This window comes from Pipistrellus kuhlii, unplaced genomic scaffold (assembly GCF_014108245.1).
Source record: "Pipistrellus kuhlii isolate mPipKuh1 unplaced genomic scaffold, mPipKuh1.p scaffold_m20_p_6, whole genome shotgun sequence".
Lineage (NCBI taxonomy): Eukaryota > Metazoa > Chordata > Mammalia > Chiroptera > Vespertilionidae > Pipistrellus > Pipistrellus kuhlii.
Window position 1 is genome coordinate 71,456,732 of NW_023425562.1, and position 18,839 is coordinate 71,475,570.

The 18,839-nt window shown below is 42.9% G+C and overlaps 1 protein-coding gene across 5 annotated transcripts in view; it reads left to right on the forward strand.

The window, feature by feature from the left end:
• The window catches only part of KIZ (kizuna centrosomal protein), a 104,689-nt gene extending 98,752 nt beyond the window's left edge, over positions 1 to 5,937 (forward strand). For all 5 annotated transcript variants that reach the window (XM_036417459.2, XM_045574319.1, XM_036417458.2 and 2 more), the window contains 2 exons: positions 3,816 to 3,859; positions 5,789 to 5,937. In XM_036417459.2, the coding sequence (XP_036273352.1) occupies positions 3,816 to 3,859; positions 5,789 to 5,892 (148 nt within the window). In that variant the 3' untranslated portion in view covers positions 5,893 to 5,937. The remainder of the gene's footprint in view (positions 1 to 3,815; positions 3,860 to 5,788) is intronic.
• Positions 5,938 to 18,839: the final 12,902 nt, after the last annotated feature.

Consider the following 18,839-nt stretch of genomic DNA (forward strand, 5'->3'; position numbering starts at 1 on the left):
TTTGTTTTTCAGATTTAATTGTTGATAATATGCATTTATTGCCACTTTATTATTCATATTTTTATCTTTTTCTTAAAGAAGATCCTTTGGCCGAAACCCGTTTGGCTCAGTTGTAGAGCGTCAGTCTGCGGACTGAAAGGTCCCAAGTTCGATTCCGGTCAAGGGCATGTATCTGAGTTGCGGGCACATCCCCAGTAGGGGGTGTGCAAGAGGCAGCTGGTTGATGTTTCTCTCTCATCGATGTTTCTATCTCTCTATGTATCTCTCCCTTCCTCTCTGTAAAAAATCAATAAAATATATATCTTTTTTTTAAAAAAAAAAAAAAAAAAAGGAAGATCCTTTGACATTTTATGGCTTACTGGTTTGATGGTGATAAACTCCATTTAGTTTTTTGTCTGAAAAGCTCTTTATATGTCCTTCAATCCTAAATGATAGCTTATCTGAGTAGAGTAATCTTGGTTGTAGATCCTTCCTTTTCATCACCATGAATATTTCTTGCCACTCCCTACTTTCCTGGCAAGTTTCTGTTGAGAAATCAGCTGGATGTCTTATGGGAGCTCTCTTTAAGGTAACTAACTGCTTTTCTCTTGCTACTTTTAAGATTCTCTTTGTCTTTAACCTTTGGCATTTTAATTATGATGTGTCTTGGTATGAGACTCTTTGGGCTTATCTTATTGGGGACTCTTCTGTGCTTTCTGGACTTGTATGTCTATTTATTTCAAAAGGTTTGTGATGTTTTCCATCATTTTTTTTTTTTTGCATAGATTTTTAATTTCTTGCATTCTCTCTTCTCCTTCTAGCACCCCATAATGCAAATGTTGGTATGCTTAAAGGTTTCCCAAAAGCTCCTTACACTATCTTCAGATGTTTTCATTCTTTTTTCTTTTTGCTGTTCAGATGTTTTATGCTTCCCTGTAACCTAAATTGCTGATTTGATTTTCAGCTTCATCTAATCTACTGTTAATTTCCTATAAATTATTCTTCATTTTAATTAGGGTATCCTTCATTTATGACTGATTATTTTTTAATATATTTTATGTCCTTTTTCATGCTGTTGAAGTTCTCACTAAGTACCTTGAGCATCCTTCTAACCATTATTTTGAACTCTGTATGTGGTAGTTTGCTTGCTTTCATTTCATTAAGTTCTTTTTTAAAAATATTTTTATTTATTTCAGAGAGTAAGGAAGAGAGAGAGAGAGATAGAAACATCATTGATGAGAGAGAATTATTGATCAGCTGCCTTCTGCATGCCCCCTACTGAGGATCGATCCCACAACTTGGGTATATGCCCTTGAACTGAGATTCTCCAGTCCACTGAGCCAAACCGGTCAGGGCTCATTTAGTTCTTTTACTGAAGAATCTTTTCTGTTCTTTCATTTAAGACCTGTTTTGTTGGTATGTTTTGTTTTGTTTTTTAATCTCCACATTTTGTCTACTTCCCTGTGTTTGGATATATGTATTAGATAAAGCTACTGTGTTCTCCAGATTTGGTAGAATGGCCTTGAGTAGTAAATATCTTATAGGGCCAAGTGGCACTGCCTCCCCAGTTGGGCACTCCACGTGTACTCCTGTGTGGGCTGTGTGCACTGTCCTGTTGTTGTTGAGCCTTAATTGTTGTTGGTGTCACTAAAAAGAATTGACCACAGGCCAATCGGCTGTAAGAACTGAGAACCAGCTGCAACTATAGCAGAGGAGTTGCTGTGCCAGAGGCGACCCTACACAGCAGGACTTGCTTCAGTGGGGCTATGTTGTTCACCGAGTCCACCCCTTGGAGTGTGTTGCTTGTGGAGGTGTTAGGGTTGTTATCCAGCATGGTCTGAAGCTGTCCTCCAGGTACACTGGCTTTGGGACCTCCCAGGCGTTGAAAGGTCAGCCACCACTTGTACCCTGCCTCAGACTACAGGGCACAAGGTACCAAAAGACCTACATATGGCTGCTGTTTGAGTTGGGCTTAGAGTTGCCTTGGAGAGGCCAAGCTGCAAACCAAGGCTAACTGCCACTTAGTGTCTGGTCTGGGGCCACTTAGCAAGAGATATGGGGTATGCAGAGGCCAAATGTTGCTTATTTGAGATATTATACGAAAGTCCAAAGCATGAGGCAAGAGAGGCCATTTGTGTGGAGAAGCTATTGGAAATGGCTTGGGAGAGCCAGCAAGTCGGTGGAGCGGATCTCAGGGAATCTCCAAAATGGGCTAACACTGTGAGCCAAGATGATGGAGACTCAGATATTGTGCCCATCTGCCATCTCTGTGGGGGGTTGGGGGTGGGGAGCTTAGAAAAGGAACAATGGCCTCTGACAACACTTCCGGCAGAAAGCTGCCCCCCAGCTCTCACCTTGATACCAGACAATTCAAAGCCTCAGAAAGGGTGAGTCTGAGTAAGTCCATGCAGGGGCCCTTTAAGAGGAACTGCTTTGGACTCCAGCAGCCTCTGTCTCCCTCAGCCACACTCCCCATTGGTTTTTACAGCTGGAAGTAATGGGGACTTCTTTTCCTGGCTCTGGTACCCTGGGCTGGGAAGCCTGGTGTAGGGTTGGGACTCCTAGTGCCTCAGGGGAGACTTCCACAGCTGAAATATCTCTCCTGATTTTAAACCACCACACATGGTGGGAGTGGGGCCAGCCTGTTCCATGTTTCTGCCCCTCCTTATCTATCTCAGTGTGGCTGCTTCTTTAAATCTCTAGTTGAGGACTTCCATTCAGCTATATTTTAGGTCAGTGGTTGACAAACTCATTAGTCAACAGAGCCAAATATCAATAGTACAATGACTGAAATTTCTTTTGAGAGCCAAATTTTTTTAACTTTAACTTCTTCTAATGCCACTTCTTCAAAAATAGACTCGCCAAGGCCATGGTATTTTGTGGAAGAGCCACACGCAAGGGGCCAAAGAGCCGCATGTGACTCACGAGCCACAGTTTGCCGACCACAGTTTTAGGTGGTTCTCAATTATGGTTGTTCTGTAGTTTAGTTGTAATTTTGATGTAGTTGTGGGGCTGAACATTAGATAATTTAAGTATAATTTTAAAATTGAATGATGCTTCCACAGGGGACTTTTAAATTCATTAAAACTGCAAAACTTCTTGAAAAGGAGCACTGATGTGGGCATCATATCCCATTGAGCCAGTTTCTTGTTTGATCGACTCTTGCAAACAAGCTGCTAGATATTAGATGCATTAGACACTTGCATTTTTATGCACGTGATACACAGAGACTTAAACATGGATTTCTAGTATACTTGTATCTTTTTCTACCACATGTTAACATGTTTAACTAAGGAAAGTGAAAGTTTATTTTTAACTCCTTTGTTAAAACTTTAAGTATTGGCTTGATGAAGATAAGTATTTTAACTTCCTCATCAATTTCTTGTATCCTAACATCTTGAACTCCCTACTTCAGGTATTTCTCTTTTCATTTGCCTATAAGTGCTAACGCTTTACACATTAGTTTTTTCCAGAGACTGTTGAGGGGAAATCGGTCCTCTGTCTTACTGCCTTGCATTCATTCTCCAGAAACAGCACAGTGTGCAGTGCCCCATGGCACATGGGGGCTGTGCAGAGTTTGACTCATCTGCTACAGAGCCAACACTCAGGGGCCACAGCGATGCTGTTGTAATAGGGACCCTCCCACCAAAGCATCAGCAATCATCTCTGGCCACCACAGGCCTGATATTTTCTTTTTGCTTTTAAAAGTTGGGCAGTAAATGTAAATTTTCTGGCCTTTCAGTGAATAACGTGCTTCTTCCCTAAGGTGCTTTTTGCAAAAATATGAGTGTGATTATTTTTTTCTTTAGAACTCAGGTTATTTCTTTATTTTACAGCCATGAAAATAAAAAGAAACTAACTACCAACTTAAAGTCTAAAGGTAAGATATATAACTGGAGACAATATTGCCATTTTCTGTTCTGACCAAAAGGACTGTTTGTGGCATGTATTTGTTTTCGGGTGTAAGGCCTATGAAGCACACCTGTGATCACAAGGACAGCCCTTGCAAGTCTCCCTGTGGTGATATTGTCTCTATGGGGATTGGAGGGCTTCAGTGACAGGCTGTGACCTGAGAACACATGGGTGCCATAGGTCAGAAGCATAGCATCTTAATTTGCAAGTATGAATATGCCAGGGAGTCCTGACCTCTGCATATAATTGATTACCAGCACTGGTATATTCTACCTGTGAAATGTTTTTTGCCTCTGTCCCCATCCTCATTGCCAATGCCCTACAAGTACCGGTACCAACTTCTCAAGACATGAAGGGCTCTTGCAGGAGACTCAAACTGATTTTTTAACATCCTCCCTCTTCTCAACTCCTGACTGCCCTACACTTGCCCACCAGCATCTACAACCTCATTTAACCTTCTTACCTTCCTGATTAAGAATTGCCAATGCCTTCTCACCATCTACAGGATAACGTCCATACTTTCTCCCTTTTTGGTCTGTTCCCAGCCCTACTCAGCTCTTCCAAGAGTCTTATCCTCTTTAAGTCTAATCACAGCCTTATGCTGTGTGCCTTTGCTCATGTTACTCCTTCTCTGTCACGTTCCTTTTCCTTTTCCTCAGCCTACCAAGCTCCTGTTCAACCTTTAACACCCTGCTTACAAGGAGAATCTAACATTCCTTTCACATAGCATTCTGGGGTATTCCCTGTTGAGCTTGGTCTCTATCTATTCCTGTCTCCTTAAACCCATTTCTAGTGGGTTGTAATTGAGAACATGGGTTTGAGTCAGACGACCTAGGTGGGACTCCTGGCTTGACCACCCGCTGGTGATGATTTTGCCAGTTACTTAACCTCTTGCAACCTCAATTTGATCAGTAAAACAGATATTAATGCTTACCTTACCAGGCTGGTAGAAGGATTAATTGGAGTCATACATAAGAAGGCATCACAGAGCTGACAGGTCATGCCATGTAGATATTGGTAGTTATGGAGACTGTCAGCATAGCAGACGGTATGCCCCACCACATCCTGTCTGATCACTGTGGGGCTCACGTCAACAGTTCACTGGCATGCCCTTGGCCTTCTGCATCAGGCAGCTGCGTATCTCCACCTGAGGGCTTTATCTGACTACAGGAGTAGATAAAGCTCCTTTCTCACAGGGCAGCCCAAAGTGCCAGGGAGTTGATGCCCTGGTTGAGAACAATCCTCACACAGTGAGACAGAGGAGTTGGTGGATAAATTGTCTCACTTCCTTTTTCTTCTTTGGTGCAATTTGAGGAGAGTTCTGCAGTCTCTCAGAGGGTCCCCTGCAGGACCACCGCCACCAGCGTTTTTCATTAACAGCCCCTGTGGCTTTCTCTCTTCCTTGTGTCACTCTCCCAGTTCTAACCACCATCATTCTCAAGATTACCTCCAAAATAAATAATGTGTACCCAGACCATTGTGCCAGTGTAAACCACATCCTCCCTCTCCTCTCTGCTCTTGTGAAGAACAGAGGGAGATCAAGGTGAAGAAGCAGCTCAGTGAGATGATATCAGACCAAATAAAACATCCAATTAATCCTGCTTCTGTGTTAATCCTGTTTTTAAATCTAAATCCTACAGTAAAGAGTTGGACACAACAGAAGGAAAAAGAAAGTATTCTGTAAAGTGTTTTTCCATAACAATACATAGAACACACTGTAAAATATGCAAATTTGTGCAGTATAGATATGCATTCCAGGTATATCTGGTCAGGTACATCACATGGTGTCCCTAATAGGCCTTTTGCAGACCAGTGCTCCAATTAACCATTCCAGCTAATTAAACAGGAATAATCAAGGTACCAAGATGTTAAATAGTTGTCTTCTTTTCTCTTCCAGCCTTCTGGGGTGAGTCTGATGACACTAACTCAGAAATTGAAGCTGCTTTACGTCCTAGAGACCATAGCACATCCACGGACGATTTTGGTGACTTTTATGACTAATAAACTGTAACTGTTCTTGGAATAAAGTATTTAAACAAATTGAAACCCAGTCTTCATATGTGATTTCCAAAACAAATGAGTCCTTTTAAGTTTTCTAATTGTTTAATATGAAAACTTGGAACCACATTGCTATTCCACTGAAATTTTATGTCATAACTATAGGCCCAGTGCACGAAATTCATGCATGGGAAGGGTCCCTAGGTCTGGCTGGCAATCAGAGCTGATTGGGGGCCTTCTGGTTGCCAACTGGGGCCTTCTTTCATTTCGAACCGCCCCTGGTGGTCAGCACAAGTCAACAAGTCATAGCAAGTGATCATACTCCCAGTCTCCTGATTGAACTCCTGAGGGGACAGTTTGCATATTAGTCTTTTATATATATAGACTAGAGAGGTCTGGTGCATGAGATTCGTGCTCTTGAGGGGTGGGTTCCTCAGCCTGACCTGAGCCCTCTCTCAGTCCAGGAGCCCTTGGGGAATGTCTAACTGACAGCTTAGGCCCACTTCCCACCATCAGTCAGACATCCTTGTCACTGCTGCAGAGGCAGGAGAGGTTCCCGCCACCGCTGCTGTGCTCGCCAGCTGCAAACGTGGCTTCTGGCTGAGCAGTGCTCCACTTGTGGAAGTCCACTGACCACCAGGGGGCAGCTCCTATATTGAGCATCTTCCCCCTGGTGGTCAGTGCACATCAAATTGACTGGTTATTCTATCGTTCAGCCTATTTGCATATTAGCCTTTTATTATATAGTGCACACAATTTGAGGGGTGGGGGTGTTCCTTAACCCATTCTGCACCCTCTCCAATCTGGGACCCCTCTCACAATCTGGGACTGTTGGGTCCCAACTGCTCACCTGCCTGTCAGCCTGACTACCCCCTAACCACTCTCTTGCCAGCCTGTTCGACGCCTAACTGCTCCCCTACCGGCCCAATCACCCCCAACTGCCCTCTCCTACAAGCCTGGTCATCCCTAACTGCCCTCCCCTGCAGGTCTGGTCACCCCCAACAGCCTTCCCCTGCTGGCTTGGTCACCCTTAACCGCCCTCCCCTGCTGGCCTGATTGCCCACAACTGCCCTCCCCTGCTGGTCATCTTGTAGCAACCATCGTGTGACCACATGGGGGTAGCCATCTTGTGACCACATGGGGGCGGTCATCTTGTGCGAGGGTATGATAGTTAATTTGCATATTACCTCTTTATTATTTAGGATTATGAAGTAGCATATTCATTTTTCAGTGTTATCAAAAAGCAAAGTGATGAATTCAGTACCCATCAAAATTCAAATTGTTTTCTCTGTAGAAACTGACAAACTGATCCTAAAATCCATATGGAAATGTTAAGGGCCCAAATTTGCCAAAACAGTTTTGAAAAAGAAAATTTGAAGTACTCACACGTCCCAATTTTGAAACCTACTAAAAACTTGCCGTAATTAAGACAGTGTGGTACTAAATCAGGCATACAGTACTTCTCTTAAATATTTCATTTATTTAATATCAAAGATACTATAAATTGTGCACCTGATCAGTTTTCCCCTGACTGATAGAAAGCTCAAGGCAAATAGGTGGTTGATCTCCAGCAAAAGTCTAGAATACATTTGGTACCCATTTGAAATACAAATACACAGAGTGGCCAGATTATTATGCATTCAGAGATCATCATAATTTGGCCACTCAGTGTATAGATCAATGAAATATTAATTTATATATAATCTAGAATTGATGATGTAGAGATAAACTCTCCCATTTATGATTATTAATTTTTTAAAAAATATATTTTTATTGATTTCAGAGAGGAAAGGATAGGGAGAAAGAGAAACAGCAATGATGAGAGAAAATCATTGATTCCCGCCCACGCACACTCCCCACCAGGGATTGAGCCTGCAACCCAGGTATGTGTCCCAACTGAGAATTGAACATGAACTCCTGGTTCATAGGGTGAAAACGCTCAACCACTGAGCCACACTAGCCGTGCTATGTTCATTTAATTTTGATAAGGATACCAAAACCATTATAGGGAAAGTATGGTCTTTTCAACAAATGATGCTGGGACAACTGGATAGTTTTATGCAAGAGAATGAAGTTGGGTTCCTGCCTCGCACTGTATACAAAAATTAACTCCAAATGGACCAAGGACCTAAATGTAAGGAGTATAAAACTCTTAGAAGAAAGCATAGATGTAAATCTTTATGACCTTGCTTTAAATAGTGGTTTCTTAGATATGACACTAAAAGCAATAACAATAGAGAAAACTAGATAAATTGGACTTTACCAAAATTAAAACTTTTTTTTACTACAAAGGACACCACCAAGAAGGCAAAAAGACATTTGGAGACAGTATGGTGAAGTGGAAGGGAACTATCAAGCAATTCACTTAGGATCAGCTCAAGATGTCAGTGGAGTAGGTGGATCTTGCTTGCAACTCCTCTCAGAACCAAACTGGAAATTAACTTATTTAATTGACCCATATTTTCCTTTATATATGTGTACAACACTGGGATGATTTTTTAAAACTTTAAAAAATTATAAAAAGTACACAAAATTTACCATCTTAGCCATTTTTAAGTGTACTGTTCAGTGGCATTAAGTACATTCACACTGTTGTGTAACTATCACCATCCCCAGAATTCTTTTCTTCTTGTACAACTGAAACCCTGTACCCACTGAACAATAGCTCCCCATTCACAGCCACTCTCCAAATGTCTATCTGATTGGTAGGACCTACCTAAATCACAATGAAGCTTCAAGGGAATCAAGAACATGTAGTTTTTAGCTTTTCAGGTTCTGATGACAATGGCTCTGTGAGCTTCTGGTAAGGCCTACGAGAGGCTAAAACTGAAGTTGAGCATTGCTCTACCTTATCTATTGTAAATATCAACCAGTACTGGTCCTGGAGTGTGCTGAGGGTTATTCTAAACAGGGAAACCATATCGAGAGGTGAATTCTTGGAGTTTGCAACACCAAAGTTGACCTCACTTAACTGTTCCTGTAACTCCCAAAAGTAGCCTATGCAGGGTCTCCCATCAACGGTGGGAAAGGACATTCTCCAGACATAAACACCATCAGAGCCAATCTGAGCTGAAAACTTCACACAGATAAGAGCCATAAAATACCCTGATTTGCTGCCATTAGGACTTGGCTATCCTTGAACTTCTCATCTCATTGAATTGCTTTTCTAACTGCACTTCCTTTTTAAATGATCAACATGCCACTGGGTCCTCCCAGACTTTCCTCGTTACCATGTGGTTTCATACTTGCGGCATTCCGTTGTGTTACTGACTGATGAGATTGTTAAGGCCCAGTTCTGTATTTGTGACAGCTTGTGAGCTCCCTCATCCTATTCCTTAACAAAAATAAAAAATAAAAAAATGAGACCAAACAACTACACATACTAACAGCTTTCATCTAATTCTCAAGCTTTCATCTACGTTCTGTATTCCTGTCACTAGCAGTTGTGACAGCAGCAGAGTCCTTTGGTGACAATCAGATGTTCATGTATCAAACTGGCAAAAATACATTAAAGAAGATGGCAATAATTCTAGGCCCAGATCCAAACAGATAAGGATTATGTTACACAAGAACTTGCCCCAAGTGAGAGAACCAGAACTCATCCAATTTTGAAAGACTTACTAGTATTCAGCAACCAAGATTTCAAGTCTAACTGGAAATCTCTGGCTCTTTAAGGTAGCTCCCTTAACGTTTTATACCTCCCTCCACTGATGTTTTCCATTTCCTCAGGCCAGTTCAGCCATTGACACAAAAACTAATATTTGATGACAGATGGCTCTGTGGGCTTCTGGTAAGGCCATATTTCACTTTGGAATGCCAGCAACAACCGAATTCCTCTAGAGCCTTATTTATTATACTGTTATTGTGCACAAACTCATTAGATGTAAAACATTCTGCCAGTCAACTTGATCCTGCTCTTCCCCAGCTGTCACACTGGCAGTTCAAAGATGATGACAGATGATACTGATAGGCAATACAACTGCCATCTCCGCATCCCCAAATTTAATGCTGGATGCTCCTTGACCAAGAGGATGTGCTAGAGAAAAGAGCAAGGGGGCACTTCGCAGCATCCAACTGTTTAATCACCATGGTAGTGACATTGGCCCATATGAGTCCAGAATATGGCAGTGTTACTTGAATGGGATCTGACCCTGAAGGGGTCTTCCTAGGACTGGCTGGTAGTATGTTCCTAACTTTGCAGGAAAGATTTCACAACACAAGTCCAGGTGATTTTTAGAGGATGCTTGTTAAAGCTGGGGACAGTGAAACAAGGGAGGGCCTGGTATAGAAGAAGCAACAGGAGAGGGTCCAGGTGGGGAAATGAGACTTAGGCTGGGCTGCTTTGGCTCACTAAGAAGTCAGAGAAAGGGGGCTTTAGGGACAGCACGGCTCAGGACTCTCTATTGCTTCTGTAACTGGACAACTAAGGGGGCAGGGCTGCCTGTCATTACTTGTGTCAGTTAAGCAGAGACAGGGTTGGGTCATATATGAGCATTTATTCCAATACTGCCGGCAGCATGGGAGAGCAGCAGGTCATCCACAAAAATCTGCTCTGCCCCTCCACCATAAGCCAGCTGCTTGTATTGGGTAGAGGGACACAGATTACATGGGAAAGTAAGAATTACAGTCATGAGAGACTAGGCATGGTATAATGGTTACAGGTTACAGGCAATGCAGGCTGAGCAGGTGCCCCCAGAGCAGATTACAGGCAATAGGAGTTGGAGATTGCAAAGGGTGGGTGCCTCCAGGACTAGGTTGTTTCAGCAACGAGGTTGTAAATTTTTCCATAATGATGGGCAGTTCTCAGGAAAGGAGCATGGACTGCATTCCAATGTTAGCTCCCATGTCCCAGGGTGTATAGCTCCCCGCCAGGTTAGAATGTGCTTTCTCCAATCAGAACAAAACAATCCTGGTTAACAGAGCATGTTTAATATTTCTTATAATTATAGTTAGTCCCCAATATTCTATTTCTGCCCAAGTACTCTCAGCTCTGTTTCTCTGGCCGGGGTATTCCTGCTCCAGCCTTTGCCTGCTTCGTCCCTCAATCCCTGACCCACTAAGCTCAACTCTGGTTTGCAGTTTGTTTAGAGGATAAGGAAGAAGAGAGACCCCCTGGAGACCTCACCAGCCACTCTCGAGCCTAGCAATGCCTCAAGGAGAGTGTAATTAATGTCTAGCTTTATGGGGCTAGAACCCTTGTATCTCAGGAAACCTGAAACAGAGTCTGCCTCTACCCTCCTCTATAACTTTTTTAGTTTAACATACAAAAATGTAATACCTTATATATAGTCAAATCATTTGCTTTTTTTAAAAAAAATGTCTACTCTTCTATTCATTCTGATACTAAAACACCTTCTCTCCTTTTACCTATTGATGTGTAAAAACCCACTTCAATTCTTAATTGCTTGAAAAGATTATTTATTATTATTTCTTACAGTCCTGTGGGTTTACTCTACTTAGCTTGGTGGTTCTTGCTTGGGGTCCAGAATGTGATAACCTCAGTACTGAAGTTGGAGTCACTTGTATGCTTCACTGGGCTGGATGTCTAGGGATGGCTTCTTAACTCTTCTGCCTGGCGCCCGGACTGAGAGGGCTGAAACAGGCTGGATTTATTTTATTTTTTTAAAGAAACAAAGGGTTATTTATCATTCAAAAGAAACACATAAAAACCATCAGAATGCAGAATAAGTGAAAGAAAAAGGATGGGATATATATCTGGCAAGTATCAAAAGCAAGTTAGATATAAGCACAACCAATGGACACAGACAGTAGTGGGGTGAGGGCATGTATAGAGAGTGAATTGGCTGGGGGGGAGGTCAATAGGGGGGAAAGGAGATATATGTAATGCTATATATAATACTTTAAACAACAAAAAAATAAATAAAAATAAAAAAGAAAGTATATCTACTTTATTGTTAAACAAGTTATATTTTTATAACAAAAAAGGCGTTTCTCAAAATAGAGTCACTTCATCTATAATAATCTGTAATAATAAAAGCATAATATGCTAATTTGACCAGACAGCTGAACAACTTTCTGGACGTCCTTCCAAACGACCTCTGGACGAAGCCATGGTGGTGGGGCTGAGGCAGAGGTGGTTAAGGACAGTCAGGCAGGTGAGTGATTAGGGGCTATGAAGTAGTCATGCAGAGTGGTTAGGAGCCATCAGGCAGACAGGCAGGCGAGCGGTTAGGAGCCAGTGGTCCCAGATTGCAAGAGGGATGACCAACTGCTGGTTTAGGCCCAATCCCACAGGGACTTCCCCTGAGGGGTTCTGGATTGCAAGAGGTACAGTCTGGGCTGAGGGACTTCCTCCTACCCCCCTTTTCCTCCCCTATCCCCTCCCCCATGAATTTCATGCACCGGGCTTCTAGTACAGATATAATATTGTAACATTTCCAAATCTGAACACCCCTAACAACATAGCCTCAAAACATATAAAGGAAAAAATATTGACAAAACTATAAAAAGAAATACCAAAATCATCCACTAGTGTGTAATTTTAGCATGCTATATTCAGTAATGAATAGATAAAACGAATCAAAAAAATAAGGAGAGGTATAAAAGATTTGAACAGAATACTGCAACCCTTTGATTCAGGCAACATTAGTAAACATGAATTAGATACTCAGGCACAGAGCAAGTTTCAACAAATATCAAATGATTAGTATTATCAGGAGGCTTCATAGTTGCACTCAAGGAGTGCGTTAGCCATACTGGACACAGTTGTTCACTCACTTTTTTATTTTTAAAATATATATTTTTTATTGATTTCAGAAAGGAAGGGAAAGGGAAATATAGAAACATCGATGAGAGAGAATCATTGATCAGCTGCCTCCTACACGCCCCCTATGGGGGATCAAGCCCGCTACCCAGGCATGTGCCCTTGAACGGAATCGAATCTGGGACCCTTCAGTCCAAAGGCCAACACTCTATCCAAACCAGCTAGGGCTTCACTTCCTTTTTGAAGAATGTTTTCTTGGCCTCCTGGACACTTATTTCTCTCCTATTTCATTGGCAGCTCCTTTTTATTCTCCTTTGAGGTTTCTCCTTATCTTTTTTACCTCTAAATGTTGAAGTAAGAATCTCTTCTCTCTCTCTCTCTCTCTCTCTCTCTCTCTCTCTCTCTCTCTCTCTCTCTCTCTCTCTCTTTAACATATTTTTATTGATTTCAGAGAGAAAGGGAGAGCTAGAAACATCAATGATGAGAGAGGCTCACCAATTGGCTGCCTCCTGCATGCCCCCAACTGGGGATCAAGCCCGCAATCCAGGCATGTGCCCCCAGCTAGAATTGAACCCTGGACCCTTCAGTCACCAAGCTGATGATACTCTATCCACTGAGCCAAACCAGCCAGGGCAAGAATCTTTTCTCTTGCTAGTTCAAAGTAATTGCACCCACATTCATGACTGTAAATACCACTCCTATGTTGTTCACTCTAGCACAAGTCTTCCCCTGGATTTCAAACTCACAGGTCCACCTGCCTACTCTGTTTGGAAGTCTGATCGTATATCACACTAAACAGGTGCAGATCACAACCCTTGATTTCTTTCCCAAACCTGCTCCTCTGTCATTCTTCTCATCTCAGTAAATGACAGCTCCATTCTTCCAAGTGTTAAAGCCTAAATCCTTGGTGTCATTTCTGTTTCTTTTCTCTTATTCCACCATAACAAACCCTGTCATCTCTCTTCTCATTGCTCCACTCCCATTGTAGACAATGAAAAGCTAGGAAAATTTCAGGGTAGGAGAACATAGGGAAACTGAGGCAGGAAATTAAACAAAGCCAAAAAGCTTTGCAGGCCACTTGTAGCTCAACCTTATCTTGAGAACAAAGGGTTAAAATCTCTCCTACTCACAAAAGAATGCCAAAAGAAGGGGGGAGGAGGAATCCTAATGCAGTTAGAGAATACATAGCTAAATCACCCCAGAACCAACCAAAAGAGAGCAGAGAGGAAGGAGGCAGAGGGAAGGGGACAGTTTTATCTCATCCCATTGTTTAAACAGAGAAGCCAGCAGCCTGGGGATTTAATTGCCAGGTGCTTCTCATAAATTCTGGGAAAGCCATCAAAAGGAAAAGGGAAAACCTTCAGAGTTAATCTGTAACAAGATATCTAGCAGAAGAACTTTATTTTATTTTTATCTTTCTTGTTGAGAGTATTACAAATGTTCCCCTTGTTCCTCCCATTGTCCCCCTCCACCCAGTTTCCATCCTGCCCAGGCCTTCACCACCCATGTCTGTGTCCATGGAAAAAACACACACAAAAAAAACCCAAAAACTAGAGACAAGAGGGTGTATAAGGCAGAATCCCTCCCACCCCTCTGGCTCTTCAGATGAGCTGAGAGCCCATCTGCACATCATAAGCCAGATGTATAGATCTGCTTGCCTTGCTTCTTTAATAAATGTGCATGCTTTAAGATTTTAATAAATTGGCTTTATCACAGCACAATCATCTGGAGCCACTCATGTAATTCATTTATTTGACAAGAACTGAGGTGGGGACATCCCCTCCCTCTGACTCGGGGGGGCTGTCTGACAGCACCTCTCTGAGGTCTGTGAGAGGTGCCTGTCACACCCCTACCCCTCTGAGCCAAGCCACCAATACCTGCCACTCACACTAAGAGTCTCCTAACAGTTGTGTCATTTATTCATTTCCAAAGAATGAACAACCCAAAATGAGTGGCTTAGAGCAATCACAATTCGTTTACTATTTCTCATGATTCTGTGGGTTGACCAGGTGGTTCTACAGCTTTATGTGATGCCAGCTGGAGTGCTAGGATGGCTAGAAAGACTGAGACGATCTACTTCTCAGGGCTGGCAGCTGGTGATGGCTGACCAGTTGGGAGCTCAGCTGGAGCCTTGGGTGGTCGTTTCCCTTCACATGGGTCTTACCTCACCGCATAACTGCTAGGCTTTCTCACAGCGTTTCTGAGAAGGGCTGCACCGAATGAGAAACTGCAGATTTCCTCAAGTACAGCCTGGAAGTTACACGGAATTACTTCTGTGCGTTCTTTTAGTCAAAGCAGTGGCAGGGCCTGCCCAGATTCAAGTAACGGGAAACAAACCCCACCTCACCATGGAACAAATGAAAAAGAGTCTGTGGTCATCTTCAACCCACCATTCAGTTGACCCTGCTCCCACCGTTGCCACCCCATAATTCTTTAAATAACTTCCAGATTTCTTTTTAAAACGTAAGTCACACCATGCCACTCCCATGCTAAAAGCTCCTGATAGCTCCTCCTTTCATTCAAATAAAACCTAAATTCCTCACCCTGGTCATCAAGCCTCTACCTAACTTGATCTTGCTTCGACTCCCAGCTCCTCCCTCCGATTCGCTCAATGCAGACCATGTTAGTCTCCTTGTTGTTCTCACACTCACCAGTCATGTTTCTCTTTGGAGGCCTTTGCCTCGGTTGCTCCCTCTGCCTAGATCACATGTGTCAAACACAAGGCCCGCGGGCCAAATCCGTCCCGCCAGGCCTTGCAATGTGGCCCGCACCGCGCTGTCATCACTGCACTCCGCTGCGTTTCCATCACAATGACAGTTTATGACTGTTCAGTAAACCATTCGGCCCGCGATTTAGGCTGGATTTTAGATTTTGGCCCCTTCTCTGATTGAGTTCGACACCCCTAGCCTAGATGTTATGGATCTTTGCATGGTTCATTCACTCCCTTACTTCCTCCACGTGTCTAATCAAAACTCATTTCAAACTAAGGGCCTGACCTTTATAGAATAGGCAAAATCAAAGTATGACAGTAAAAGTTAGAAAGAGGTGCCTCTGGGTAGAGAGAAGAATGAACTGAAGCACAAGAGAACCTTCAGGGGTCGTGAAAATACTCTATGTTTTATTTTGGACTGGGCACCTGTTGCAGGAATACTCCAATTTTAAAAAATGAAAAAATGGCCTTCTTTGACTCTAAAATAGAGGCCCCACCCCACTGTAACTCTCCATCCCTTTACCCTGTGTGAGTTTTTTCATAGCAGTTATCATTCAACACAGTATTACTCACTGTTTTTTCACTTATTTGGTGCCCCTTTCTCCCCCCCATTTCCCACCACAAGCAAGATTGTAAATCTAGGAGAACAGGCATTTATGCTGAATATCTAGCATCTACAACTGAGTCTGGTGCACAGCAGCTGCTCAGTCAGATTTGTCAAATGTTGCCGAAGGCGTTTTGGCTCAGTGGTAGAGCGTGGGTCTGCGGACTGAAAGGTCCCAGGTTCGATTCCGGTCAAGGGCATGTACATTGGTTGCGGGCACATCCTCGGTGGGGGCGGTGCAAGAGGCAGTCTGTTGATGTTTCTCTCTCATCGATGTTTCTAGCTCTCAATCTCTCTCCCTTCCTCTCTGTAAAAAACCAATAAAATATATTAAAAAAAAAAAAAAAAAAAAAAGATTTGTCAAATGTTACTGAACGCATTCCATGACTCCCGGAAGGGAAGACCCACACAGCTGGACACCAGTTGCAATAAGGCCACGTATATCAATGTATTAAATGCAGATCCCAATGTCCCAGGCCTCCAGGCAAGGGAGGGAGCATCTAACCCTGGGCTGTTAAAGCCAGAAGAATCCTCAGAGGTGGCTTGGTTTAGCAACCCCTCTAGCAGGTAAGAGTGGTGGGTTCCAAAGAAGGCAAGAGGCTCCTCCTTCAGGCCGCACAGCAGGAGGTTTAGGATCCAGGCCCCTTAACTTGAGTCAATAGGTCAAGTTCAAGCTTTAGGCGCCTTGATGTCTTACTCCTCTGGAGATGGGCTGCCCCTGTCTCCAGCGCAGGATCTTTTAGGAAAGGGGCATTTGTAGCCTGGCAGTGCTGGCTGGGCAAAAACAAACGAGATTTTAGAAAGTGACTATGACTTAGACCAGTGGTCGGCAAACTCATTGGTCAACAGAGCCAAATATCAACAGTACAATTGAAATTTCTTTTGAGGGCCAAATTTTTAAAACTGAAACTTCTTCTAACTCCACTTCTTCAAAATAGACTGGCCCAGTCCGTGGTATTTTGTGGAAGAGCCACACTCAAGGGGCCAAAGAGCCGCATGTGGCTCGCGAGCCGCAGTTTGCCGACCACAGGCTTAGACAATAAAAGGAAGTGAGGTTCACACGTTGTGGGATCTCTGTGGACTAGACAGAAGGGAAAGGCATTTTCTTTGGTGTTTTAGGTCATTTGATTTACCTTGGGTAGTTGGATCAGCTGCATGAAAAATGTTCCTGGTCTTTGGTGTCATCAAAATCCTCTTTTCCCCCCCACAATCATCAGCTAAAGTGCTCTCTATAAAAGATAGAGATTTTTCAGCTGGTTCTCCTTAAGCAAGCGATCCATGATACTGTAGAAATACAGAAACGTGTTACTGCCATTCACGCACAGAAAAGTGGTTAGAGCCTTACCTTTGTTGCGGTTTCTGAGAGCACTAATTAATGTAAGGCTTTCTGCTATTGTGCCCTGATAAATTCTGGGGTAAGAGCAGCTCCCACATTGTGCAGCCTTGAGCCAAATAATGACGCGTTTTTGCATAACACAAGTGTTCAATTCAATGTTTCAGTTCTTATTCAAGTTCCTCAAATGATTCTATTTAAATAACATGTGTTAGGACAAAGAACTGTGCTAGTCCAGGTGGAAGATTCATTCCAGAAAAGAATATGGGGATACACAGAATAGGCCAAAGCAGGTTTAAAAAACAGAAGAAATGAGAAATGGTGCTTACAAACTTTCTTCACTAAATTAACATATTTCTCCTTCAAATTGATATCATTGTCTAAAAGCAAAATGGGACACTGGTGATTTTTTTCAAGGCACAGTGCCTCTCCCCTCCATCCTTGTTTTCATCTGCTTGAAGCATTATCTTGAAGAAACCACAAGCTGAGCCCAGGAGACATTACAGGGCCACGTCTTGCCCGTGACGATGCTTCCGATAGTGACAGACTTCGTTAAAATTCAGCATCACCAAATGGATGAGTTAGGTTTATTTGCTTACACAATGAATGAATAATGAGGCAAGGTGGGCTGCGTGTCTTTCCTTCCTTGTAATTGTCATGAACTGTACATTCTAATTTTCTGGTTTGTGCTTCAGTTAAAATCGCATCAGCTCACTTAGTCACTTCAGAGTCTCTAAGAACCATCTGCTGCTTCCCCTCTTTTAGATTGCTCCTGTGACCCACGTCCTTAGGCCTCTCACAAACCTCTGCTCATATAGATGCTCACTAGACGTTTGTGGATGGAATCTATGAAGAGAGAATGCCCTCTGTACTCCCCTCCCTTCAAAAATAGGATTTCTGAAATCCTAGAAACATGTTTGGCAAATAAAGCCCCGCTGGCATGGCTCAATGGTTGAGCATCAACCTATGAACCAGGAGGTCACAGTTTGATTCCTGGTCAGGGCATGTGTCTGGGTTGCAGGCTCAGTCCCCAATGTGGGGCATACAGGAGACAGCCAATCAATGATTCTCTCTCATCATTGATGTTTCTATTTCCCTCTCTCTCTTCCTCTCTGAAATCAATATATATAGTAAAGACAAGTAAAATTATTAATGACTTGAAATTTGTGTGAAGAATTTGTTGAATTACACTTGTAAAAGCTGGTGCCTAACCCTGACTATTTGGTAAGCCTGTGCCATAGTTCACATGCACAGCGAGGCAAAGGAGGAGCTGAACTAGTGTAAATTCATTTGCAGTCCTGGAAGCACCATCGCTTATAGGTAGGTGGCTCAACTGCAGATGAGCAAATAGTTGGAAGGTGTGTGAATGAGTGAAATGAGCACATATAAGAGCAGTGAAAGGCAGAGTCTAAACAATGAACTAAGGGCCAATGGTGGAGGCCAAGCATGTTTGAGGAAGGGGTATGAATTCCATTCCTTAGAAATCAGAGGACCTTCCCAGTTTGTTGACAATGACAGCAATGCTCATGGGGGCCATTCCTATATCATCAAGTATCTATTCAGATTAAATGGGCCAACT